At 42.5% G+C, this 27,002-nt stretch overlaps 2 protein-coding genes across 2 annotated transcripts in view; both read left to right on the top strand.

The window, feature by feature from the left end:
• The window catches only part of LOC308080139 (interleukin-1 receptor accessory protein-like 1), a gene marked incomplete at both ends in the record, with an annotated part of 619,302 nt that overhangs the window by 326,516 nt on the left and 265,784 nt on the right, over positions 1–27,002 (top strand). The window lies entirely within an intron of this gene.
• On the top strand, positions 1,174–2,256 carry LOC308080176 (lactosylceramide 1,3-N-acetyl-beta-D-glucosaminyltransferase A-like; the record flags this gene model as incomplete). Its single annotated transcript, XM_080421952.1, has 1 exon — positions 1,174–2,256. The coding sequence occupies one exon, from the start codon at positions 1,174–1,176 to the stop codon at positions 2,254–2,256; it is 1,083 nt and encodes a 360-aa protein (XP_080278078.1).

A 27,002-nucleotide genomic window follows, 5' to 3' on the forward strand; every position in this document is an offset into this window, starting at 1 on the left:
GTTTCCCATGATGACCTATACATTAAAAATAAATAACTAAATAACGACAAGGCTGCTTACACGCATTGCCACCACTGCCTGCTCACAGAGGATAAAGAAATTGTGTGTAACAGTTAATCAACTAATTGATTTAATAAAAAATCAATTAGTGCGGTGCGATGAGCTTGTATATCTGCTATTTTTTTGAATAGCCAAAGTATAGAATAATGGTTATAGCTTGTAGATCTGCAATTGTTTTTCTTTATCGTGAAAATTTGAGCAAATCTTTGAATGTATTTTCTTTTTTCAACTCAACTCAAATCTCTACTTCTGGGGGTCCCTGCATGGAAATGCAAAATATTCTGAGATGGGGCTTGGCGGCCAAATACATATAATTTTGGGAGGTCCTTGACATGTTTTTTTTTTTTTTTGCACCACTGATATGATAGCAACGTACGTTTTTTTTCTAAAAACAGTTAGGATTTAGAAGACATTTGTAGATGTGTTCCCGGATTGAAGGGTTTAAGTGTCCCCTTTAGTTGTATTTTCCAGGTACATTTGCACATACCTGGAATAGGCTCTATGCACAGCAGTCATATTTGAAAGAAATTGGGCCTCTTCCTTACTTCCTTCACAGGTTTTACCAATGATACTAATGAAGGCTCTGTTCCATTTAGTGTAGCACAGTGGTTCTCAAACCTTTTAATTTCAAGGACCCCTATAACTCTGAGAGTGTACAAAATGGAACCAAATGGACCCTTACGCTTTTGTACACTCTGAGAGTGTACAAAATGGAACCAAATGGACCCTTACGGGTCCATTTGGTTCCATTTGTACACTCTCAGAGTTACACACCTTTTGAGGTGCCATTTGGAACCCCTTAAAGGAACCCTGGACCACACTTTGAGACCCACTGGATAGCAGAGTGTTTCCAGTGAGCCAACATGCACACTATCAGCACCCTGACACACACACACACACACACACACACACACACACACACGCACACGCACACGCACACGCACACACACACACAGCCCAAATTTGGAGTCATGTGTTGTCTACTGACGTCACAGATGAGTGACATCACACGCTTGGCCTATAAAGGTGAGACAACCACTAATTTATCCGCCTAACGCACAGACAGTCAGACGGACACATAGCATCTCCACTGAGAAGACCAGAGGTGAGATTATGTTCAGTTTGTTTAAAGTCAAGCGCCGTGCCATCAGCAGCAGTGCGCTGCTGATCGCCACGGCGATGCTGTTGGGTTTGGTTGGGTTGGCTGTGGCTGCTGACCCGGACGCCTTCTCCTTCCTCGAAAAGGCCTTCACCGTCACACGCCAGGAGGCTGAGCGGTTCCATAACTTCAAGTACCTGCTGGACCACCCAGACAAGTGTTCTGGAGAAGCCGTCCATCTTCTCCTCTTCATCAAAAGCGCCCCAGCAAACGCAGACCGGCGGCACGCCATCAGGTCCACCTGGGGCAACGAAGCGTACATTCGGCGCTCCAAGGGGGTCACGGTCAAGGTTCTGTTCGCCTTGGGAGCGCCGAGCGCCGGGAGCGTCCAGGAGGATCTGGAGCGCGAGGACCGTCTCCACGGTGACCTGATCCAGCAGGATTTCACGGACTCGTTCCGCACCCTGACTCTGAAAGTCATCATGCAGTTCCGCTGGGCAAGCCAACGGTGCGCCCACGCGAGCTTCGTCATGACGGCCGACGACGACACGTTCGTCCACACTCCTAACCTGGTGGATCACCTGCAGGACGCGGCCCAGAGGAACGTCACCGACCTGTGGCTCGGCCATGTGTTCCGCGGGGCGGGGCCCGTCCGAGACGGGAACAGCAAGTACTACTTGCCCTACGAAATGTACCCGTGGTCGACCTTCCCCGACTTCACGGCAGGGTCTGGGTACGTGGTTTCCAGGGACGTAGTGGAGAAGATCTACCAAGCCACGCTGACACTCGATGGTTCTATCCACATGGACGACGTGGTCATGGGGATCTGTGCCGACATCGTGGGCGTCACGCCACAGCATCACGACTTCTTTACCGGGGGGTTCAAGGCGCCCTACCACCCGTGCATTTACAGGCAGATGATGAACTCGCACGGTCATCACGGCCAGGACATGTATGACCTCTGGAAGGCGGCGACGGACCCGCGGGTCGAGCAGATCGCCTCTAAGACAGACTGCAAGTCGGTGAAAATGTCTCTCCTGTGTAAACCCAACAGGGGTGAGCATGACACCTACCCGTGTAGGGCGGCCTTTGTGTAGGATAGATTGTGGTTAACCCATTGAGACCTGAAGCCGATTCTACATGTCTCCTAAATCCCAACAGTATTCTGAAAAACCTATGTTTCTATATCAGTGGTTCTCAATCTTTTTCATGTCAAGGACCCCCAAAATTATATGTATTTGGCCGCGGACCCCCATCAAAATATCTTGTTCCAGGGACCCCCCAGAAGCAAAGATTTGAGTTAAAAATGTTCGCCTTAAAAATATATATATTCAAAGATTTGCACACATTTTCACGATTTTTCAAAAATAGCAGATCTACAAGCTCGTAGCGCGGCACTCGGTGCCGCGCTATGAGCTTGTATATCTGCTATTTTTGAATAGCCTAAAGTGTAAAATAATGCTTTTTAGCTCAAATCTAAAAATGACACAGTTCCAGGTCTTAATGGGTTAAATGAATGAAATCAGGGGCAGTCCGGGCACTTAGGCTCTAATGTAGCTATGTCACTTTTGGTGTCCAGTATCCAGTAAGAAAGGGGGCTGTAAAACTATGGGTCAAGGTCAAGTCTATTAATATGTTCCAAACTGGGAAATGTATGTTACAGCGGATAATAATACAAAACTCTAAAACACAGTAAACATACATAAACACGACATGGACATGGGACAGTTTCAGCTAAAAGTTAAAAGTAAAAAAAAAAAGAAAAAAGCCCAGTGTTCTGAGAAAGGAAAGAAAAAGGTGGCTGGAAATATCAGGTGCCCACTGTTCCGGTTACCAAGTGTGGGCGACCAAGGGGACAGGGAATGTCACATTATTCTGGGGAATTAAATGCTTTAAAAGACAACCAGTCAGTAAAGACAAACAAAAAAGACATTTTAACCCATTAAGACCTGGAACGCATCTGTGTCACTTTTTGATTTGAGCTAAAAAGCATTATTTTACACTTTGGCTATTCAAAAATAGCAGATATACAAGCTCATAGTGCGGCACCGAGTGCCGCGCTATGAGCTTGTAGATCTGCTATTTTTTGAAAAATCGTGAAAATGTGCGCAAATCTTTAAATATATATCATTTTAAAGCGAACATTTTTAACTAAAATCTTTGCTTCTGGGGGGGGGGGTCCATACAAAAAAACAGGGTCTAAAAACGGTATGGCTCCCATGTGGATCTCGGACTTTGTGTGGGCCAGTATGTGATATATCAGTCATCATACATGACGTATCTTCAGTATGACATATGACTCCAAATTTGGACAAGGCTTCGTGATCTGACCTAACCCCATTCATTAACTTCCATCATAATGGAAAATAATATGTGAAAAAAAAAACACAATATGGGGGAACCAAAAGTTAAATATGCTGCTGTACAAACACAATATGGGGGGAGAAAAAGCTCAATATTCTGCTGTAGAGAGTTCATTCAACCACAGCCGAGGCTGATGTAGTCGCTTCAAATTCAGAAATTGCTTTGCCTAGTAGAGCATTGACTTTCTTAACCCATTAAGAAGAGGCTGATAAAAAAAAAATCTTCAAAATCTTAACAGTTTTCTGAAAAAAACTTATGTTGGTACAGTGACCAGAACAGAGCCTTCATTAGTATCATTGGTAACACCTGGGAAGGAAGTAAGAGGAGGCCCAATTTCTCTCCAAAATGGCTGCTGTGTGCATAGAGCCTATTTGCCCTCTGCAGTGACTCATCCTAACTATTAGGAGCAGTTGGATGCCATTAATACCGAGTCACCAGGGAGAGGTAGCAGTTGTTGGCGGGGTTAATTGTCTGGCTCTGACTTCGACACATAGACTGGGGGGCTAGCCGGGCTCCGGGGGTCGACCCCGCGACCTCTCCGGTTCCCAGAAGGCCTCTCTCTCCACCCACTCAGTCGCGGCCCGGCCGCCCACTCGGCCCCGGCCGCCGTGTCAGAGTTAATTTTCCGGAGTCTCTCAGACTGATGGAGTGGGATCAGAGTGGCGTCGCGGCAGCAGGGCTGACGCATGTGACAACGGTGCACCGCTGTGGCCTCATGCTCACTGACAACCGGCACAACAACTCACACACGGGACTGTGGAGTTCCCAGGTGTTTCGCCCGTGGTTTCGAGGTTAGGTTAAGGCAGTGGTTCCCAAACAGTGGGTCGGGACTCGGGACCCATTTGTGGGGTCGCGGACCCGTTTTTATGGGTCGCGACTCCCAAGTAAATATCCCTTTTTTTTTACTTTATTTAAAAAAATATATATCAAAAGATTTTCAATTTCGTTTTTCGTTTTTTTTCCCTCACAATTATTCATTAAAAAAAATCTAAATTCCATAAAAAATACAATAAAAAAAACTTTATAAGTAGTAAAAATAGAAAGAGGGAGTCCCAACTCAGCACAGAATGCTGTGAAAATGTGTGCAAACATTTGAATATATATATATATATTTTTTTAAAGCGAACATTTGTAACTCAAATCTTTGCTTCTGCATGGAGGCCCCTGGAACTAAATATTTTGAAATGGGGGTCCGCGGCCAAATACATATCATTTTGGGGCGGTCCTTGACATGAAAAAGTTTGAGCACCACTGATATTATAGCAACACGGTACATTTGTCCGGCGGAGTCCCGTGGCGCTGGTCAAAGCACGACCCAGACATCTCCATCACTGCTAAGCCTCATCTGTCTCCCTCTCCACATGGATTGAAGTTCTCAGTCGCCAACGACTGATTTCAGTCATTTGGGTTTCATAGAAGCCAGCACGTCTTCTATGGAAGCATGCCACGCACCGAAAATAGACTATCTACAACACAGCTTACAACATGTTGCAGGTGAATATTTAAGTATTTTTTTTAAAGCAAGTTCTCCAGTAGTACTTTAACTCAAGTTTCGTCACCTTGTTAAACTAATGGCCTAAGTAAGTTTTTGAGGAAAATTATATGTTTGCCTAGCCAGCTCATGACACTGGCCACCTCTGGTAAAACCGTCTATCTCCTAATTGAAAAGGATCATGCTGTTCCCTCCCTTTTTAGTATAATGGCCATCTCCCCAGTGTGACTTTAGGCCAAAATAAGTTATTTTTTTTGTGACTTGCGCCAAAAAAAAAGCCTAAGTCTGGAGAAAATCTTCAAATCGTTTGGCCTAAGTCAGGTTTAATCCTATTTAAACCTATTTAAATCTCTTATGTTACATAACTGACAGACAGTGTTATTTTTATGTTAATAGACATAATTTTGTATAAACATCTCGGGTGAAATGATTAAGAAATATCCTATAGTTTTGTTTTGGATCAGTTTTTTTTCTTTTTCTGAAAAACTTAAAAAAAAATTACTTAGGCCATTAGTTTAGCAAGGTGACGAAATACGAGTTACATTTGACCAGGAGCCTCTATACTTTGACTCAAGTACTTACTTTATTTATAAAGCCTTTTTTTCAAAAGGTGTCACAAAGTTCTTCACAGGCAGGATAAATAATATAACACGCTAAGGCATCAAAACAGTAAAGTAAAAAATATATATATAAATCAACCTCAACAAATGCCATTAAAACCGGGAATGCATCTGTGTCATTTTAGATGTTAGCATCAAAAATAGCAGATATACAAGCTTCACAGTGCGTCATGTCTTGTACATTTTGCTATTTTTGATTTGTTTAGAAAAATCTTGAAAGTGAAGAGAACGACTGATTTAGAAGTGTAGAATCGGCCTCACAGGTCTTAATGGGTTTATAGAACAAGTAACCGAGTACTCAAGTACTGGGGCTTTTGTTGGAGTACATTCCTCCACCGGTGGATATATAGCTTATCACCATGGTAAATCAATGCCTTCCGCCCACGCATCGCCATCCCAAGCCCACGCGTTCCGGTAATGATCACTGGCGGTGGGCGGTAACAGCGGGGGCAATGCCGCGGGGCCACAAAAAGCTTTAATTGGCCGCTCTGGCCGTCAAGGGGGAGCGAGGGGGGACCTTTTTGATTCGGCCCGGCTGTCACAATGAACCACCTTAACCCGTTAAGATCGGGAACGCATCTGTGTGTCATTTTTAGATGTCTTTGGGCTATTCAAAAATAGCAGATATTTGAGCTCGTAGATCTGCTATTATTTGAAAAATCGTGATTTTTTTTTTTGCAAATCTTTGAATATATATTGAGAAAGAAAAAAAAAATAACATTTTTAACTAAAATCTTTGCTTCTGGGAGTCCCTGGAACAACATATTTTGAGATGGGGGTCTGTGGCCAAATACATATCATTTTGGGGATCCTTGACATGAAAAAGTTTGAGAACCACTGATATAGCGACATAAGTTTAAAAAAAAAAACTGTTAGGATTTAGAAGACATTTGTAGAATCCCCCAGAAGCAAAGATTTGAGTTACAAATGTTCACTTAAAAATATATATATTCAAAGATGTGCACACATTTTCATGATGTTTAAAAAAAATAGCAGATCTACAAGCTCATAGCGCGGCACTCGGTGCCGCGCTATGAGCTTGTAGATCTGCTATTTTTGAATAGTCAAATTAATCTAAAAATTACACACAGATGTGTTCCCGGTCTTAACGGGTTAATTGGACAGGAAGACAAAACAGGAGGGGGAAGTGTTGCTCAAAAAAGGGCCGCACAGGTAAACGTCGTGCCAATGCCGTCACGTCACAATTAAAGAACTTTCAGTTTTCACATGATTGTGCCGTAGAAGCGAAAAGGAGGTTACAGTATGTGTGAGTTGCTAGCGCCCGTACAATATGTTTTTTTATTTATTTCATGACCTCCTGAACCCTATAGTGTCCCTACTCCCTAGAGTGGGGTGAACACTGTGGCGAAACGCGTTGTGAGCTTGTAGAATGGCTATTTTTCCGGCAAAGAGATTTGGTAGTAGATGGACAAAAGGAGCGGACGTAATACAGGGCCCTGGGGGACAGTTTAATTTAATAGTTTTTAATAATTTTAGTACTTTTTTGTTTTGGTATATGTTAGATGCCAAGACTTTTTCTCAAGTAACTTTACTCAAGAGTATATATTTGTTTTAAAATTGTGGTATTGCTACTTTTACTTCATTAAAGAAAATCACATTACTTGTTTCATCAGAGAGAGAGAGAGAGAGAGAGAGAGAGAGAGAGAGAGAGAGAGAGAGAGAGAGAGAGAGAGAGAGAGAGAGAGAGAGAGAGAGAGAGAGAGAGAGAGAGAGAGAGAGAGAGAGAGAGAGAGAGAGAGAGAGAGAGAGAGAGAGAGAGAGAGAGAGAGAGAGAGAGAGAGAGCGAGCGAGCGCACAACATGACCTACAGAGAGGGTGGAGGAGAAGGAGAGAGAGAGAGAGCAGGCAGCTAATGCACAACATGGCCTACAGAGAGAGAGAGAGCAGGCAGCCTAATGCCCCGACGTGGCCCACAGCAGGAAACAACAGAGTCACTTCCAATAACACATAATGCGTGCCTTGGGGGGGACGAGCGAGCAGGAGAGACAGACTCCACTGCCCCGCCTGCCTGCCTTAATGCAACTTGTTGACAGGAAATGACCTCACCTGTGGAACAACAACACACACATCAGCAAGCCGGTGGTGTCGGGGGGGCCAAACAAATTTATGGAGGCTGCCATTTCTTATTCTAAAAACCTCAAGAGTCATGGCGGGGGATAAACTCTGGGAGCCGTGGATATATACAATAGATTTCAAAACACATTCCCGCCTGGCAGACAGTTAAACTGCTGTGGAAAATGGCTTCACGTGTAGTTATATGCTCTCTTGACTGCATAAAGTTCACCTGAACAGATGTCTGACAGGCAAATGTCAATTCATACTGCCACAGAACCCAGAATAATCGTGAAAATGTGGGCAAATCTGTGAATATATATTTTTTTAAAAGCGAACTTTTGTAACTCAAATCTTTGCTTCTGGGGGTCCCTGAAACTAAATATTTTGAGATGGGGGTCCACGGCCAAATACATATCTAAATTTTTTTTCTAAATCCTAACAGTACGTTGCTATATCAGTGGTGCTTCAACTTTTCCATGTCAAGGACCCCCAAAATTATATGTATTTGCCCGCGGACCTCCATCTCAAAATATGTTGTTCCAGGGACCCCCCAGAAGCACAGATCTGAGTTAAAAATATTCACGTAAAACTTTACGTGATGTTTCTAGAATGTTTCTGAGCGGACTTCGGTAGAACAGAATCTAAAGGATAATATGGGCGGTGTTTTGGACTCAATGGAGGGATTTTTGATATAGTTTTGCTGCTGCTATGTGGAGTCTCTGATTAATTCCATTCATTATGGGTTTTTTTGTCTTTTTTTGTCTTTTTCTTTTTTGCCATTTTTGGATTCTGGATTCACCGTTGAGGAATGTTTTTTACAAACTAAAACTCTAAGCTTGTGAGTCTAAGCACTGGGTAGGTAAACAATAGAAATCGTTTCTTGGGTGAACCATTCTTTTAAGAATATGTCCTCCAGTTGGGCATGTGTGGGTTTCTGGACTTTTCATATTGATGCTGGTGACAAACACATTGGAAGTGATAGAAACAGAGATTTGTTAGAGTGACCCTGGTGCAGGCAAAACAACAACAACAACAACACCAACACATTAGTGACCTTTGGAACAGGAAGGACAGACGTGAGTGAGTACACACACCGTGAACAAAAAGGCAGCCAGGCCGCTCCATTAGAGCAATGAGATACAATCAGTTTGAGACAGTACTTCAGTTTTAGCTGCAGACAGAGGGGGACGTGAGAGTGCAATTAGAGAAGATTTGCAATGCAACACTGATTGTCCACACTACAGCAGTGGTTCTCCAACTTTTTCCATGTCAAGGACCCCCAAATTAATATGTATGTGTGGCCGGTGACCCCCATCCGAAAATATTTTGTGCCAGGGACGAGTTATTATGGATCCCACCGCAGTTCTAGGCAAAACCCTGCTCTGATTGACCAGTAGTCGCTGTGATTGACAGAACTTTCTCGTTTTTGCAACTATGCCTAAACCTAACCCTAACCTCAGTAAGACTGGTGCGTGATTCAGAATCACGCACCAGGGACCCCAAGACAAGATTTGCTGTTAAAACATTCAAAAGATAATTTCAATTTCTTCAAATATTTTCACGATTTTTATGTTCTAGAAGCCCACAAGCGCACTTGTGGGCTTGTAGATTTATTTATACATCAGCATTTTTCAAATAGCTGATGTATGTAGGGTTACACAGATGTTGATGCTATGTTAAATCATTGTGCTGGGGGTCCCCAGACCCCACTTTGAGAACCACTGGTCTGGAGCACGGAAGCTCTGAAGATGATCCAGGGGTAAAGGCCCACCTCCCCTCCAGTTCTGTTTCGTCATTGCAGTCGCGTACATTAGTCAGACTATAAAATCAAATTAATTAAAGCATTAATAAGCTTGCTGTTTAGCATTTAACGGAAATGCAGAACGGATGACAGCTTCCTTTCTCGGCTTTCAGAAGGTGTAGTTCCAGATTCCGTGTATAGCATTCAGAGATTGTGGAATAGTTGTCTGGCTACGAGAGACTACTGCATTAGAGCAATGAGATACAATCAGTTTGAGACGGTACTTCAGTGTAGCGGCAGACTAGGGTGACGTGAGTGTAGGCCAATTAGTGCAGATTTAGCAAAGCAACGTTGATTGTCCACAGCAACAGAAAAAGCACCATCACTCAACTCGTTCCCAAAGCTCCGTTTTCGGATGGCACATCGTCGATGCGGGCGTTGTTAAAAAGTTGAGGATCGGTAACGAGAGATTAATGGATCCAATCGAGACCTTGAGCCCACAAAACATTCCATTTTTTTCTCCCCTCTACTTTACATTTGACAGTTTGCAGAAAAGTCCCATCAAGGACACGACATGCCAATCTACTGCCAATCTAGTGATTCCACAGGAGATACGATGGGATGGGCGGGCGGACGGGGACTCCTGCATAATTTATAGTGAGCAAAAAATCAATTTTGGTTGGCATAAATTACTTCTGATGTTAATTAGTTCTAAATAGGTCTCGCACAAAAGGTGCATGCCAATTCGCCCTCGGGGAGATGAACCGACTCCACCGGCACGCCCGCTCGCTGCGATGCTAAATTGTTTAGGCGTCTTGTGTGCTTTTTAAAAGGTCGAAGGGGAGGAAGCAATCAGTTCAGGGTCAAATTATAACTAACTCTTATGTTTTTGTGTACTGTAAGACTTGGTTTGTAACCTTTTATGGATCAGAGTCCACTTGAAATTCTTGAAAGCTTTCGCGGCCCACCCACCTGACCACTTAACTCATTCAGTACCATTTTTTTCCAAAGCCCAGAGAGTCAATGACGTGTAGCACGTCCAAACAGTGTTTTCAGTGTTTACACTAGATGGCGCTGTTTCCCAACCTATGAGCCACCATTTCAGGCTCAGTAACACAGAGATCTAGGAGATCACGTGATCACAAGATTTCCTCCACCATTCACTTCCTGGTTGACATATTTGGGAAAACGACTGTATCTCGCCTCCTGTGTTTTACTCTTTTTTTTTTTGATAGACATGCTATGTTCAACGGCCAATAACTATCGAACGATGGGTCGAAATGATTCTCTTTCTTTTTTTACGGAAGCACAGAGAAAGCCTCTGTGTTTAGCAATGATCGGGGGATCAATCGTATTGGAGATAAATATTCTGTGACTACTTGAAAATCACAGGCGCTATTGGCAATTATTTATTTATTTACTTGGCACTGAATGAGTTAACACAGGCATTTTCAGAGCATGTTTATTTTAATGATCAGTCAATCAATTGTGTTCCGGCTTAGATCAATGGAACTAATGTGGTATTCATCAGTATATCACAATGAAAACAAGGTTTTACAGAAGAGGTATAGTGTTATATAATCATTACAATCTTAGTGTTTTCCCAATTATTTGGGGGCACACTTGCAGTATCCTCACGGCCTAACGTGGGCCCCAGCCCACAGGTTGGGAAACACAGATTTTAGAACACTGAATAAAGGCAATTGACCCCAAAACCTATAGCACACAGTGCCTCTAGTGGCGAGGCAGGGAATCATCATGGGATGGGATGATTCCGGCACCATCCTGCTCTCTCTCTCTCACTCACACACACACACACACACACACACACACACACACACACACACACACACACACACACACACACACACACACACACACACACGTTTGTATTACTATACTGAGGACATAAACATTTCAGGACGGCACTGTAAACACGTATAAAATAGTATAAAAATAAGCAAAACTTGAACCCCAACGCTCAAACCTATAAGCTCTGAATGTCTAATTGTAACCCGAACCCCCACCTGGATCACTTCCTATTTGCAAACCTATACAGTGTGTCCAACATTAGTTATTTTTAACCTGAAGACAACTTCTCTTGTGGGGACCAGGAAAATGGTCCGCACAACGTCTATTTCTCAAATTATACTATACTTTTGGGGACATTTAGCCCCTCACAAGTACAGTAGTACAACAAGCACACACACACACACACACACACACACACACACACACACACACACACATGTACACACGCGCCACCCTCACGGTCATGGATATTGCTTACCACTGTTCAGTTCAGCGGTTGACGCCCAGGGTGGGCCTTGATGTAATGGAAATTGATTGCGGCGCTCCCAGCGCTACGCTGTCATGACAAGTTACTTTAATGACACTAAAGGAGGATTATGGTGATGTTGTTGAGCGGGAAACGGGTGGGAGGCCACGACAAAAAAAAAATAGTGACCCTGAGGTGTTTTTTTTTTTCTTCTGCCACCGCAAATTGTTTTATTATTTATTTATTCTTTACCCTCAAGAAAAACACAACAAAATAACGAGAGGAGAAAGAAGGGCTGGAATGTGGAGCTATATTGGAATTGTTATAACGTTGAGTCTTTGAGAGTTGCATGTTTTTTTCTTCTTCTTTTTTTTGCCAGCCGAACAAGCTGACTTTATTGCAGCCTGTCATGCTGAATGAGCGCCCAAGCTGGGGCTGAGTGTGAGTAAATTTGTACAAAAGTACTTTTACCGAAGTAAAAGTACTCATATTTGGGTTCTACTTCAGATATTTTCGAATAGGTGAAGAATATAGGGCTTAAGAAAGATCATGTCCCAATTGGAGCCACTAGAGGAGAAATGGTACACGAATCCTACAAATGGTGTCCCAAGTGGGCGCCGCGTCAGCTCTCACGAACGTCCTATGTTTACTGGTGCTAAATCCCGCTAGAGCGTGCTGCTGGGACAGAGAAAGGTCGATAATAAAGTATAGATTTTCTCCTGATTTCTGGAAAAAAAAGCCATTTTCAATATTAAAATCTTGGGAAGATTGTGTGGCTTTGTGACGATCGGGTCCAATATTTAGTTCAGTGACCATGGGACTAAAGAATGGTTCAGAAGCTGTGTTCACGTTCACTCCTCCATTGGAAATAATCAGTGGTATTGGCATCAAAATGTACTTAAAGTACCACAAGTAGAAAGTACCAATTCTGCAGAATGTACCATTTCACGAGTTTTCAAGTGTATACAAATATTTTGGAAATAGTAGATCTACAAGCATCTTTTTTCAAATGGCCGAAATGTATAGAGGGCTGAAGTGGTTAATGTATGTTTTGTAATAATAATCTAAATATACAAAGTAACTAAAGTTTTCAAATAATTGTAGTGGAGTTAAAAGTACAATATTTGCCTGAGATGTGGTGGAGTAGAAGTAAAAGTACTGACAACAGGAAATACTCCAGTAAAGTAAAAAATACCTCAATTGATAGTTACTTTACACCACTGGAATAATAGAATACCTGCTTCCGGCCTCCTAAAGAGGCGGCCACCTACTTCACGCAGAGACAGAGCATGTCTTTCTTTTTCTTATTTTGTCTTGAGTATATCTCCCTGTACAGTATGGGATGTGAGGATGGATGGCACACACATCTCTGTCTTCATCATCTTCCCACTTCCATCACACAGACTCACACAGTATCCCAGTTATATAGTCTTATGGGGAATTCACCAGTGACACCAGTTTAGCACCAATTTTCACATCTCAAACGCCGCAGCGCCGAGTGGGCTCTAATTAGTTGTGCGCACAGGCATTAATTATGAGACACGTCATCATAATTAACACTCCCGGAGGTACATGCGCGAGCATGATTTGTAAGCACCGTTTTGCTAATTGATATGTGTCTGACAAGATAAGTGACTACTGCCTGTTGCAGCTGCTTGAGGCCCCCGTGTGTGTGTGTGTGTGTGTGTGTGTGTGTGTGTGTGTGTGTGTGTGTGTGTGTGTGTGTGTGTGTGTGTGTGTGTGTGTGTGTGTGTGTGTGTGTGTGTGTGTGTGTGTGTGTGTGTGTGTGTGTGTGTGTGTGTGTGTGTGTGTGTGTGTGTGTGTGTATATATATATATATATATATATATATATGCCTATGTAAATCTTTCTATATAATATTTCCTATAAGAATTGGAGGGAAAACAATCCTGTTGACATTGTGACATCGTCACGGTAACATCACTGACTTCCAAATGGAGTTATTTGCCAGCATAACAATTCATATTTTGTAAAAAATATACTTCAGGGATTTACTTTATTCTTGGCCAATACTGATCACTCCAGTGGTTTGCTAGATTAGCCGTGGAGAGAGAGACAGACAGACATATCCCTTTCTAGAGCAGTGGTTCTCCCCCCCCCCCCCCGCAAGTGTCTTGGGGGGGGGGGGGGGGGGCTCCCGAGCTTGTACATCTGCTATTTTTTTTTTTTTTTTAAGTATTGGAAAATGTTGAATGATTTTGATTTTGATTTTGTCCTGCAGTCACTCCACGTTCTCATTTCGGTGTCCCTGCTTCACTTTGTTCGTCAAACCTTATCAAACTTGACAACTGATGAAGGAACCTGTCAATAGGAAAAATTGCATACTTAAACAATTAAGACCGGCAACGCATCCGTGTCATTTTAAGATTTCTTTTGGCTATTCAAAAAACAGCAGATACACAAGCTCATAGCGTGGCACCGAGTGCCGCGCAATGAGCTTGTAGATCTGTTTTTTTATTTTTTATGGTGGAAAATGTGTGCTAATCTTTTTTTTAAAGTGAACATTTGTAAAAAAAATAATAATAATCCAGGGACCCCCCAGAAGCAAAGATTTGAGTTAAAAATGTTTGCTTTAAAAAACTATAATACTCAATGATTTGCACACATTTTCACGATTAAAAAAAAATTAGCAGCATCGAGTGCCGCGCTACGAGCTTGTAGATCTACTATTGTTGAATAGCCAAAGCGTAAAATAATGGTTATGACTCAAATCTAAAATGACACAGATGCGTTCCCGGATTGAATGGGTTAATATCGATTAGGGCCTCAATTACTACAAGCTCTTCTTCAGCCCGCGTTCATACAGTGGCATTATGGTTGTTGTTATTATTATTGTTACAAGTTTTCTTTTTTCACGGCGAAAACTTGCATAGTTAACCTGACCTTTATGCATTTTTTTGCGCCATCTGTTCAAAACAACATTGGCATCTGTTTAGTTTCATCTGTTCCTCGCTCTCGTCTCTCTCAGGTAACGGAAGTGTGCTCTCTGTAAATATTGACTGGAAATACAGGCCTGGATTTCGGTTTTGTAAATGTGGTTTATATAACCCATTAAGACCTGAGGCCGATTCTTAAAAAAAATTCTAAATCCTAACAGTTTTTGGAAACAAATATTTTTCAAAAATAGCAGATCTACAAGCTCATTGCGCGGCACTCGGTGCCGCGCTATGAGCTTGTATATCTGCTATTTTTGAATAGCCAAATAAATCTAAAGTGACACAGATGCGTTCCAGGTCTTAATGGGATAATTGAGTAGCAAAACACACACAAGAGCCTAGCTGCGTTCCAAGTTAACATGGCTGACATTGAGAGTGCATTCTGCAAAGCCAGTCATTAAATCGTCTCTTGTCAGGTGGAAACCGCATATTATGTCCAAAACTGTTACTTTTCAGGACTCGAATTCAAAAACAGCTAAAGCAGCAGATCTACAGTACAAGCTCAAAAAGGTTCGAGCATGCGGATCCGCTATTACTGACGCTTTTGTGTGACGCTGTAGTGTGACCAAGTAGGGCGTTAATTTATGAAAAAAACACAAAAGGTTTAATTATGGAGATGGCAACGAAATGTTCCAATCCTACGAGGGGAAGTTACTATAGAGGTCGGTCGGTCAATTCAAATCCAATGGAAGTTGTGAGTTTTTCTGGGAAGCCATGTCAGCCGATATTTAATCTCTCAAGACAGAATTTGTCAGCACCACATGTAGTGTTGTTGTTAGTAGGAATTAACACAGAAACAGAACCCTGAAAAGGTCCTCAAAGTCACGCATCCTACAAGTTTTGAACTGAGCAGAATGGACCTTCCGTTCCAGAGATAATGGCTAAAACATCTTGAAAACGGCCTCTTTTGCCGATTTTCGATTGCTGATTTTTGATTGAGTTTTGTCCATTGTCGCCCGTTTTTCTTTAATATCATGGGCTAGGAAGGTCGGACTGCGACAAACTAGATTCCTGAGTAAAGTTCACTTTGAGCTGGTCTGGTAGGGTCGGGTTCGGGCAGAATTTGAGAACTCTAATAGGCTCCTCCTTCATACTGTCTTCACTGTGTTCATATCTGTTTAAATGGATGCACCGGCCTCCATGGCTATAATAGTTGGTTTCCCATCACTCACAATTACCTGTTTAACCTGGTTACATGGAGCAAACGCCACCAAACAGACAGCTATGTCATTTGGAGAAGGTACATAAAGCTGGTGGCAAGAGTTACATAAAATGTGGATTTTAATATATCATAAAATCCAATGGCCTAACCATAATGAACTCAACACTGTCAATATTGTCTTCTCACAGCTTCAGTGGAAACCTCATTATGTCAAAAAACATACTTTTCAGGATTACATTTCAAAAATAGCTGATCTGCGAGCTTGCAACGTTTGTGTGACACTGTAATAGGGCGTTTACAAATAAACAGAGATTGTTTTCACATTAATAACTTTATTTTTCACACTTGTTTGCACTTTATCCGATCAGTCATTAAGATATTACTGAACTTCCCTGAAAGATTTAGTCACTGTTGGCTAAACATCCTCGCGTGGTTAATAAGTCATGGATGTTAGTATTTTTGTTTGTAAATCAGTCTTTTTTTTTTCCAGGGACTGTTTGCCAAATCCTCAAATAAAGCCTTTCAAATCAAGCTTTGACACGCAACATTAACAATGATAATATTAACTGTGTTGGATTATATGTTAAGCAATTTTCGAGTCTCTGCAAGTTGATTTTCGTACCGTAATCAGATGAGCGGTAACCAATGGCTTCCTTGTAAATGAAACAAACCATGGGTATGTATGCTTTGGAAAATCGGCAGTTTTATGTAAAGTATACTGTTAATGAATTAGTCAATGGGCTAAACCAGTGGTTCTCAAAGAGGGGTCCGGGGACCACCATGGGTCATTGAGGGGGTCCCAGGGGGTCCCCACAAAAAGTAGTTAATGTAGCGTCACAATCATTTTAACCACTTTATCCATTCATAATGTTGGCTATTTATAAATTTTTATCTCGAAAATGTTGAATAATTTTGATTTTGTTTTTTACACTAATCTTCTCTTCTGGGGGTCCCTGGCACAAAACATTTTCAGATGGGGGGTGTTCAGCAGCCAAATGCATATCAATTTGGGGGTCCTTAACTGGCACGAAAAAGTAAGAGAACTACTGCACCGGACCACCACTGTCTGGCGGTTCTGCATTCATGTACAGTACCAGCGTGCTACCCAAGGCCAGCAGGTCCCCTCCACTCAGTCACATGTTCTTTGATGCTGCAACATCAGCAAGGTGGTTGCATGCAGGCGCCACACATTATGCGGTGCTCAGCAGGGTGCCTCTTTCTGACACCATGGACAGACTGACACGATTGAGACGTGATGTTGGAGCTTAACAGCTGGAGTGTGGGGGTCAGGTGGCTTAATACCCATATAGACCGGGAACGGATCAGTTTAACCACTTTAACTGTTATTTTATACTTTGGACTATTCAAAAATAGCAGATCTACAAGCTCATAGAGCTTGTAGATCTGCTATTTTTGAAAAAAATGTTAAAATGTGTGCAAATCTTTGAATATATATATACTTTTTTTTTTTTAAAGCAAACATTTTTAACTCAAATATTTGCTTCTGGGGGGTCCCTGGAACAAGACATTTTGAGATGGGGGTCCGCTGCCAAATACATATAATTTTGGGTGGTCCTTGACATGAAACAGTTTGAGAACCACTGATTATAGCAACAAAAGTTTAAAAAAAAAACCTTCGGATTTAGAAGACATTTGTAGAATCCCCAGAAGCAAAGATTTGAGTTGCAAATTTTCACTTTGAAAAACTATGTATATTCAAAGATTAACCAAAATGTTCATGATTAAAAAAAAGAAAGAAAAAAAAGCAGATATACAAGCTCATAGTGCGGCACCGAGTGAGCCACTATGAGCTTGAACACTATGAGCTTGTATATCTGCTATTTTTTAATAGCCCAAAGAAATCTAAACATGACACACAGATGCGTTCCCGGTCTTAAGGGGTTAATGGACTGTACCGGTGCTCTGGCATGTTTAGCTTTTCATCAAGGACCAGCCGTGGTGCATTGGTCACGGGTACCCGGTAACACTCCGTCCCACCAGTCTTTTGGTGCAGGAGCAAGCTCACGCACGTGCATCGATTAAAACAACCCTTAAGTTCACGCCTCAACAAAGGCTATACCGACTGCCGGGTGTCACGCCAGCGTGTATTAACATAGGAATGAGCCTAGAGATGCATATCAAGTGTCCATTGTGTGACCTGCAGTGTAGGTGTTAAGCGACGCGCGCGTGACGTCTTTAAAATAGCGTCCCACCAGAGATAGTTTCACCAAATCAATACTGAGGACCAGCAAAAAAAAGTGTTAGGCCTCGGACCCCCATCTGAAAATATGTAATGCCAGGGATCGACCCCCATAATAGAAGGTTTGCGTTAAGAAAATGTTTAAATTATTCCAAATGTGTCCTTTTTTCAAGATATAAAAAACATAATGATTAAAACAATAGCGAAGTACAATGGCCTGCGTTGTTAGGCAACGGTTTCTGTTTGTGTCTGACATCAGTGCATGTTGTCCGTCCGTCCGGCCACCCACCCAGCGCCCACACATTAGGCAATTTTAATATAGGATAGGATAGGAAGTTTGATAAAGGATTCCGTCCGAGTCGAGTGAACTTGCCCGTTTCCATGACAACAGTCACACGGCTGTATCGCAGTCGTCTCCGGTGCTCTTTAGGTAATTAGTGTGGAAGTATATCGTTGCTGTCGGGCAGAAACCTCTTAAGTCCATATTTTAACGTTTTGTGGGGTGTTGTTTTGCGTAAATTAACGCCCTACTTGATCATACTACAGCGTCACGCAAAAGTATCAAAAGTAGCAGATCCGCAAGCTCGAAACGCGGCGCGAAGCGACGCGTTTCGAGCTTGCGGATCTGCTACTTTTGCTATTTTTAATTTGAATCCTTAAAGACGGGGTGCCGTGATTTTCAGTGATCCCCCCCCCCTAAAACATAATCATCAGGCATTATGGTCAAGCTAGGAGGAAGATTTCTTTCAAAAAAGTGTACAGAAATTGTTAAAATTGTTTTTATGTGGACACGCCTCCAGTTCATTAAGTATACCTGGTTCTCACCTTAGCACCTCCTCCACCACCTTAGCACCACCCACCTGTCCTAGTCCCTCCTCCTCCTCATGCCCACACCTGTTGTGTTATGATAATGAGGGGGAGGGTACACTTTTACTATGTCACTAAAGCGCTGTTTTTCTATGGGCCCGTTTGACCCTCAAGATTTCAGCCTCCAGGTAGAAACTCAAATAGTCAGAGAAGACATAAAACACCATAAAAACACCACCAGGGGGCTTAATGAAGTTATATCAACCTCATAGACACATGAAAAACAGAAAAAGTGCAAAACCATGGCACCACCTCTTTAAAACAGTAAACAGTTTTGGACATATGAGGTTTCCACCCGTAAGAGACGATAGTCAAGAAGTATGCTCTCTAGTCATTTTCCTAGACTAAAATACCATCTTTCCCTGTGAGGGCAGGTCAGAAGAAAGCTGTTTTAAAAGGGAAGGGATGGTGATGAAGAGGGTACTTATGCTGTCTGGGGATCAATTTAAACAGAGATTCAGGCATTCATTCAGTTCCACTGCACATACTTATGCTAAAGGTGCAGAGTAAAATCCTCGATTTATCCATTTGTAACTCCCACATTGTACTTGAGTTAACCTAGTACTTGTAATTAGTAAAGCACTGTTCTTGCACTGACGTCATATTGACCTCCAAATGGAACAACCCCCTGGTCCATCTACTCCAGAATGTGTATTTGTGAGGCCGTTGAGTGGTCAGATGAGTGGGCCACAGTTTTCGTGTCCTGGGATACAGATTCCTTTATTTCCTCATCAGCACTACCGGCAGGATTATATTTTTCCGGCCAAAGAATAAATTAATCAGCCATATTATAATTAACATGTGTGCTTGCAGATACGTGCACCCCAACTGATAATTACACCTCGTTACGTTAGCGCTGTACATGCTTCTTTCCACTGTATCACAGATGCAATCTGTTCCTGTTTTTATAGTTACCTAAATCATATCTATCTACTCCATCATGTGTCGCTTGCCAAAACATAATTGAATAAAGTCAGGAGGGCGTGAGTGAAGTGAACTGCTTGCGCGACCCTGTCGCACAGTGTTCACAAACTACCGTAATTTGCGGACTATAAGCCGCTACTTTTTTTCCCATGCTTTTGAACCCTGCGGCCTATACAACGGTGCAGCTAATCTATGGATCTTTACAGCTAACGGCCACTAGGGGACCTTCTAAATCTATGGATTTTACACCTGCGGCTTATAGTCCAGTTCGGCTTGCATATGTACACATTTGGGTTTTTCCCCTAAATTTGTCTGGTGCGGCTTATATTCAGGTGCCCTTTATAGTCCGGAAATTACGGTAATTATGTTTTGGACTTTATAACTCATTCAACCTTAAGCCTACAGCTTTTGTTTTGTTTTGTTTTGTTTTGTTAATGTTATGTCATGATGGCGCAAGGGAGGATGACTTCTTGCCTGCAATGTGTCACCAACTTTCACCACTTTATCCATTGCAGATTGTGCTTGCTTGTAGGCCTATAATATCCACGACCCACACGAGTTCGGATCCCTGTTTTATTATCCTCCATTGGGTCCGGCTTGGTTCAGATTCTATTACCTCGGAAACCCCGGGTCTGTTTATCATAACACCCGAGCGAACCAAGGAGACCCGTGCTCAGTGCTAATTAGGAGGAGACGCAGACAGCTGTGTAAAGCTTGATTTTTGCTTCGCCGCATGGCGGTGTTGTTGCGTATCGAAAATAGCAGATCTACAATCACTGGTTGAGGGGGCGTTGCCCCCTTACGCCGGGCCTGGTTGCGACACGTTGTGAGCTTGTAGGTCTGATATTTTCAACGCGCGACACCATGGTACAACGAATAGGATGATCTATCAGATAACTGCAGTGCAGGCTGTCAGGAATGAAATCCCTCTGACATGAAATCAGATCATGATAAAAACTTTAAATGATTATGATCGGTTTTAATGGTTTTAAAGGTTCTATGACATTCATTTTCACTTTTTTTTTAAAATGTTTTTTGGGGGGTTTTATGACCTCAATTACACCCAAAAAATCTGAACTTTGAACATTCAGTGGATTTTCTGTGGTCTGGGGTTTTCTGAATAATTAGGCTGAAAAGTAATCTGAGCTTGGCCCTTTGACAGTGAGGTCAGAGTCGATTAATGTTATTATCCAAATAATAACATTAATAATAGGCTTAAATGATAAAATAACCTAATAACAGCATTTTCCTAGTCGGCCACGTTGGCCGGTGATGTTTATAATTAACGGCCAATTAAACATTTTATCAGTCAATGTCCTGGACGCAGATGTGAAGAGATCTGGCCACACATGGGGACAGCTAGAGAAATTGGCCCAGGACCGGGATGCCTGGAGAGCTCTTGTTCGTGGCCTATGCCCAAAGTTGGGCTATAGGCGTAAGTAAGTAAGTAAGTAAAATAAGTAAAAATACGTATATAAAAAAATACATTAGGAATAAGGTTACGTTCAGGAATACCTTCCTAGGTTGCCGGATTTGACCCGGGGCGAGCGTGTTTTGGGGCGAGTGTTCTTGTATCCGCATCAGGGCCGGACTGGGACCGAAATTCAGCCCTGGCATTTTGTTCCCCACCGCTCAGCTAGGCCCCAAGTGCGTCAGGTGGATATCAACGGCGATGGATCTGAAGATGAGAGCAGGGCTGTCCGCCGGGCCCAGCCGTCCCCTACTCTGCCAGGCCCATGGCAGCCCCCAGCGGGACCCCAGGCACGTTGGTTCACAGACCCCTTTTACCGCTGCGGAGAACCAGGACACATCGCTTGTGACTGCAATGACCGGTATATACCGGCTAACCGGAAACCTTGCCGCCTGGGTATAATTTAAAAAAGAAAATAATTAATCAATTAACCGATTTCAATTGAAAAAATGGTTGTACAACAAGTATAACTTGGGCTTCAGTGTCTCTGAACCCGGGGGTTGATTCTGTCTCCAGAATCTATTTTCAGAGCAGCAGCAGACTCTCTCTAAAAGACAGCTTATTAGGAGACGTTGAAAGGCTGTGACAGCCAGCACAAAATAATTAAAAGAAAAAGAATGGCGTAATGATCATCTACAGCAGGTAAATCATGTTGAGAAGCTAATTAACAAGCACCCTTCTTTTTTTCCTCCGCCGGAACCGTATGTTTGTGCGTCTTTGAGAGTGTGTGGGTGTGCTAGCGTGCATGTGTGTGCTAGCGTTCGTGTGTGTGCTAGCGTGCATGTGTGTGTGTGTGTGTGCTAGTGTGCATGTGTGTTAGCGTGTGTGTGTGTGCTAGCGTGCGTGTGTGTGCTAGCGTTCGTGTGTGTGCTAGCGTGCATGTGTGTGTGTGTGTGTGCTAGTGTGCATGTGTGTGCTAGCGTGCGTTTGTGTGTGCTAGCGTGCGCGTGTGCACGCGATGCAGACTTGTGCGCGTGCGCTTTAGTCTGCGTTGCTCGTCAGCCCACTTCTATTATTTCACTGATTTCTCTGCGTTTCATCCGAGGCACAGAATATAAGTGTGTATTCTATGAAAAGGTGCGACTCTAATTAGCTCTCAAGCAGAAAGGTGCTTGAGAAGGTGCCACCACCACGCTCCGCTGTGCAGCTATATGCTGTTAGCTGTCTTGTCATGACACTTAACCCATTGAGACCGGGAGCGCATCCGAGTGTGGAGTGCCGCGCTATGTATGAGCTTGTGGATCTGCTTGTGAAAAAAACAAACATTTAGCAAATCTTTGAATACATACTTTTTAAAGCAAACATTTGTAACTCAAATCTTTGCTTCTGGGGGGTCCCTGGAACACAATATTTGACAAATGTTCGATTTGAAAAATATGTATTCAAAAATCCAAGATTTTTCAAAGAAATAGCAGATCTACAAGCTCATGGCGCGGCACTCGCCATGAGCTTGTATATCTGCTGTTTTTGCCAAATAAATGTAAAATGACACGGATGCGTTCCCGGATTGAATCGGTTAATTGCTAGCTGCCGTTTCAGACCCCAGTCAGAAGTTCCTGATCCCACAATGCAAAACATTGTAAAGGTCAGCGCTAAGTGACATATATGTGTGTGTGTGTGTGTGTATATGTATATATATATATATATACATATATATATATATATATATATATATATATATATATATATATATATATGGTGGTAGAGCGGCCGCTTGAGAAACCGAAGGTTCGATTCTCAGCTCCCCCTGTGTTAGTGTCGGAGTGTCCTTGAGCAAGACGCTGGGTGTCTATAATGCTCCTGATGAGCACGTTGATGCTTTGCATGGTAATCGATAGAGGGTAATAATCGATAGTTGTAGACCAGTGTAGGAACGTAGGGAAACAGAGGCCGTGTTTACCACGCTGAGAAAACGTACTGTCCCACTTTTCCTTAAATGCCCAGCAGGTTTTTAATCACCCCCCTTTTTAATGGCCCTCCTTTTGACAAAAACCAAAAACCATTGCAGCCATTCATAATTTAATAGGAGCGGATCCAGCGAGGAGTTCATTAGTCAACAATTATGGTTATAGCCAGCCAGTGCCATCTGGTATTAAAAGTACATTCTGTTCTTTCAAAATGTCATAACTTTAATGTGCCAACTTTCTTTTGAGTCTTTTAAAAAAAAATAAAGTCTTGGAAAGAAAGTTGATGCCCTTGATTTTGAGAGCCCCAAATCCTGGCATCTGCATCTATATTGAGGTTGCGAGCCCCCCTGGGGGGGCCCCCGACGCAACCTCAATATAGACGCGGGACCCCGGGAGCCCTGCAACCCCGGGAGCTCTCTCTCTCTCTCTCTCTCTCTCTCGGAGTGAATCGAAAACAAGCTCCTCGACCTCGTTCCCCCCCCCCCCCCGACGGCGTGCCGTGCATCGTCGAAACGGAGAGAGAGGAAAAAATAACAAAAAACCCACACGTTTCTTCTCTCAGCAGGCTGCGTTGGCCTGGCCCCGTTGACGAAACAGGTGAGAAACAATGAGAGCGGGGGGGGGGGCTGCTGCTAATTAACCCATTAAGACCGGGAACGCATCTGTGTCATTTTAAGACTTCTTTGGCTAATTTTGGGAAATCGTGGAAAATGTGTGCAAATCTTTGAATATATATATTTTTAAAGCGATTTTTTTTAACTCAAATCTTTGCTTCTGGGGGATTCTACAAATGTCTTTTAAATCCTAACAGTTTATTGAAAAACATATGTTGCTAAATATCAGTGGTGCTCAAACTTTTCAAGTCAAGGACCCCCCAAAATGATATGTATTTGGCCTGCGGACCCCCCATCTCAAAAATATTTAGTTCCAGGGACCCCCACGCAGCAAAGATTTGAGTTACAAATGTTCCCTTTAAAAAAAAATATATATATATATATATTCAAATAATAACACTAACGTTCAAGATTTTCCAAAAATAGCAGATATACAAGCTCATAGCGCGGCACTCGGTGCCGCGCTATGAGCTTGTATATCTGCTATATATATTTTTAGAGCCAAATAAATCTTAAAATGAACACAGATGCGTTCCCGGTCTAAACGGCTTAATGAAGACGTTGTTCGCTCTCTCTTTCTCAGACGCATGTGATTAGCATCCCTAGGACTGGAGATTTGCATCGGCAAGTCTGGAGAGGTATTCAGGTGGGGGGGCGTGAGAGGCCGGCTCAGGTCACTGTCTAGGCCAGACGTTCTCAAACGTTTTTTATATTTTAAGGAGCCCACAACTTTGAGAGTATATACTATACAAATAGTTCCATCACCTAGCTAGGGACACCCTGAAAACCCCCACTTTGAGAACCACCAGTGGTGGAAAAAGTACTCAAATTCTTTACTCAAGTAAAAGTACCAATGCTGCAATATAGAAATACTCCGTTACAAGTAAAAGTCTGCAATTAAAAATGTACTTGAGTAAAAGTACAAAAGTATTGGCATCAAAATGTACTTAAAGTACCAAAAGTAAAAGTACTAAAATGTTTGAAAATAGCAGATGCGACGCGTTGTGAGCTTGTAGATCGGCTATTTTCAAATAGCCTATGTATAAATTAGGGATAAAGTGGTTAATGTCATGTTTCATAATATCATAATTGATATCTGAAAATAACTAGTAACTAAAGTTTTCAAATAATTGTAGTGGAGTAAAAGTACAATATTTGCCTTTGAGATGTAGTGGAGTAGAAGTAAAAGTATTTGAAATTCGAAATACTCAAGTAAAGTACAAATACCTCAAAATTGTACTTACGTACAGTACTTAAGTAAATGTACTTTCCACCACTGAGAACCACTGGTCCAGGCGAGCTGCAAGCAGCACTAGTGTTTTACTCAGATTTGAACCAAGTACCAATACCATAATTATGTATCAATATTATTTTACTCAGTATGCAGAATGACCAATTTCACACACACAAAAAAAGCTGATCTACAAGCTCAAAACGCGTAGCATCGCTACTTACGCATTGTGAGCTTGTAGATCGGCTATTTTTGAATAGGCAAAGTATAAAACGACATAGGACTGTAAGTGTTTTTGTAATACTATAGCGGATACTCTAGCAACGGAACGTTTTCAAATACCTGCAGTTGAGTCATAATGTACAATATTTGCCTTAAAGATGTAGTGGGGTAGAAGTATGACATAAGGAAAAATTGTAAGTAAATGTACTTAGTTACTTTCGAGCACTGGCGATGGTGATGAGGTGGTGATCAAAAGAGCGGTTGGTGGGTTCCTCCAACAACACTGATTATCATTCTTTCAAAGCCACCAGACTTAAACCGATCATTTCCATCAACCGCCAGCCACATCTAGACATTAAATCTGCTCAATTCAGCCTTGGCGGTCACACCCACCCCACACCTCATTGACTCTGCACACTGCCGTCGTGTGTTTGAAACTTTGAACGTGAGGGGAGGGACTTTCTTGGAATACTGTACTTGCTGCAACGAGACAATGGTTAAAGACCCTTTTGTCCCCCTATAACCGTTATGCTTTGGGTTTTTTAGTTCATTGGCTCTCGAAGTGGGGTCCGGGGACCCCCCCAGGGCAGTGTTTCTCAAACTTGTTCATGTCAAGGACCCACAAATTGATATGTATTTGGCCATGGACCCCCATCTGAAAATGGTTTGTCCCAGGGACCCCCCATAATTTAAGATTTGTGTTATTTAAAAAAAATAAAAATAAGTCCAATACTTTCAAGATTCTATATTATTATTTTTTTAAATATCAGATGTACAAGCTTGTAGATCTGCTATTTTTGAATGGACAACATATAAATGGATATAGCGGTTAAACTGATATCGATGCTATATTAACTACTTCTGCCGGGGACGCTCTGGAACCCCCACAAGGACCCCCTGGGGGTCCCCGTACCACACTTTGAGAACCCACCGCTGTAGAACACTGATAATCACAGAGGTAAAAGAAAAAAACAAAAGCAGAACGTGTCTACTCACCCCAGAAGACCTAAGGCGGCCGAGATAAGTTCTTTGTTTCGTTCCTTTTGCGAGGGAAAATTTCACTGTGGTCTTTCCAGGATAACAGATGGTCTATTATAACGCGCAAGTGTTCCGTCTGAAGAATATCTGCTTGATTTTTTCATTATGGGACAACAATGAGAACTTTTATGAGAGTCAGATGATGAGCCAAATACAGTTTCTTCCATTTTCTTTGTGGTTAATCTCAAGAGCATAATTATCTCCGGACCTCTTTGTTTCGCCGCCGCGACAGTGCAGGCCGGGGTTTGTCTGAGCTACTTGAGATATTGAAACAATGATTATTTCCCCCCCCCATGCCAAGCTTTAGTTTTAGTCGAGCGGAGCCTAATACACATAAATGTGTGCTAAATAGGATAACACCAAAAGTGCAGAGGTGTTTTCATTTTCATGTTTGACCTGATAAATATGTCCTTTTCATTTTTACATATATCGAATTGTGAAAATGATGCGTATGTTTCTTTATTTGGCTCTGCAATAGGCTAGCCGGCTATGAGAGGGGTCTGTGTGTGTGTGTGTGTGTGTGTGTGTGTGTGTGTGTGTGTGTGTGTGTGTGTGTGTGTGTGTGTGTGTGTGTGTGTGTGTGTGTGTGTGTGTGTGTGTGTGTGTGTGTGTGTGTGTGCGTGCGTGCGTGCGTGCGTGCGTTCGAAGCTAATCTCGCAAACCACTGGACCCCGATCAG

Source organism: Gymnoscopelus braueri (genome assembly GCF_963280865.1).
Source record: "Gymnoscopelus braueri genome assembly, chromosome: 24".
NCBI lineage: Eukaryota > Metazoa > Chordata > Actinopteri > Myctophiformes > Myctophidae > Gymnoscopelus > Gymnoscopelus braueri.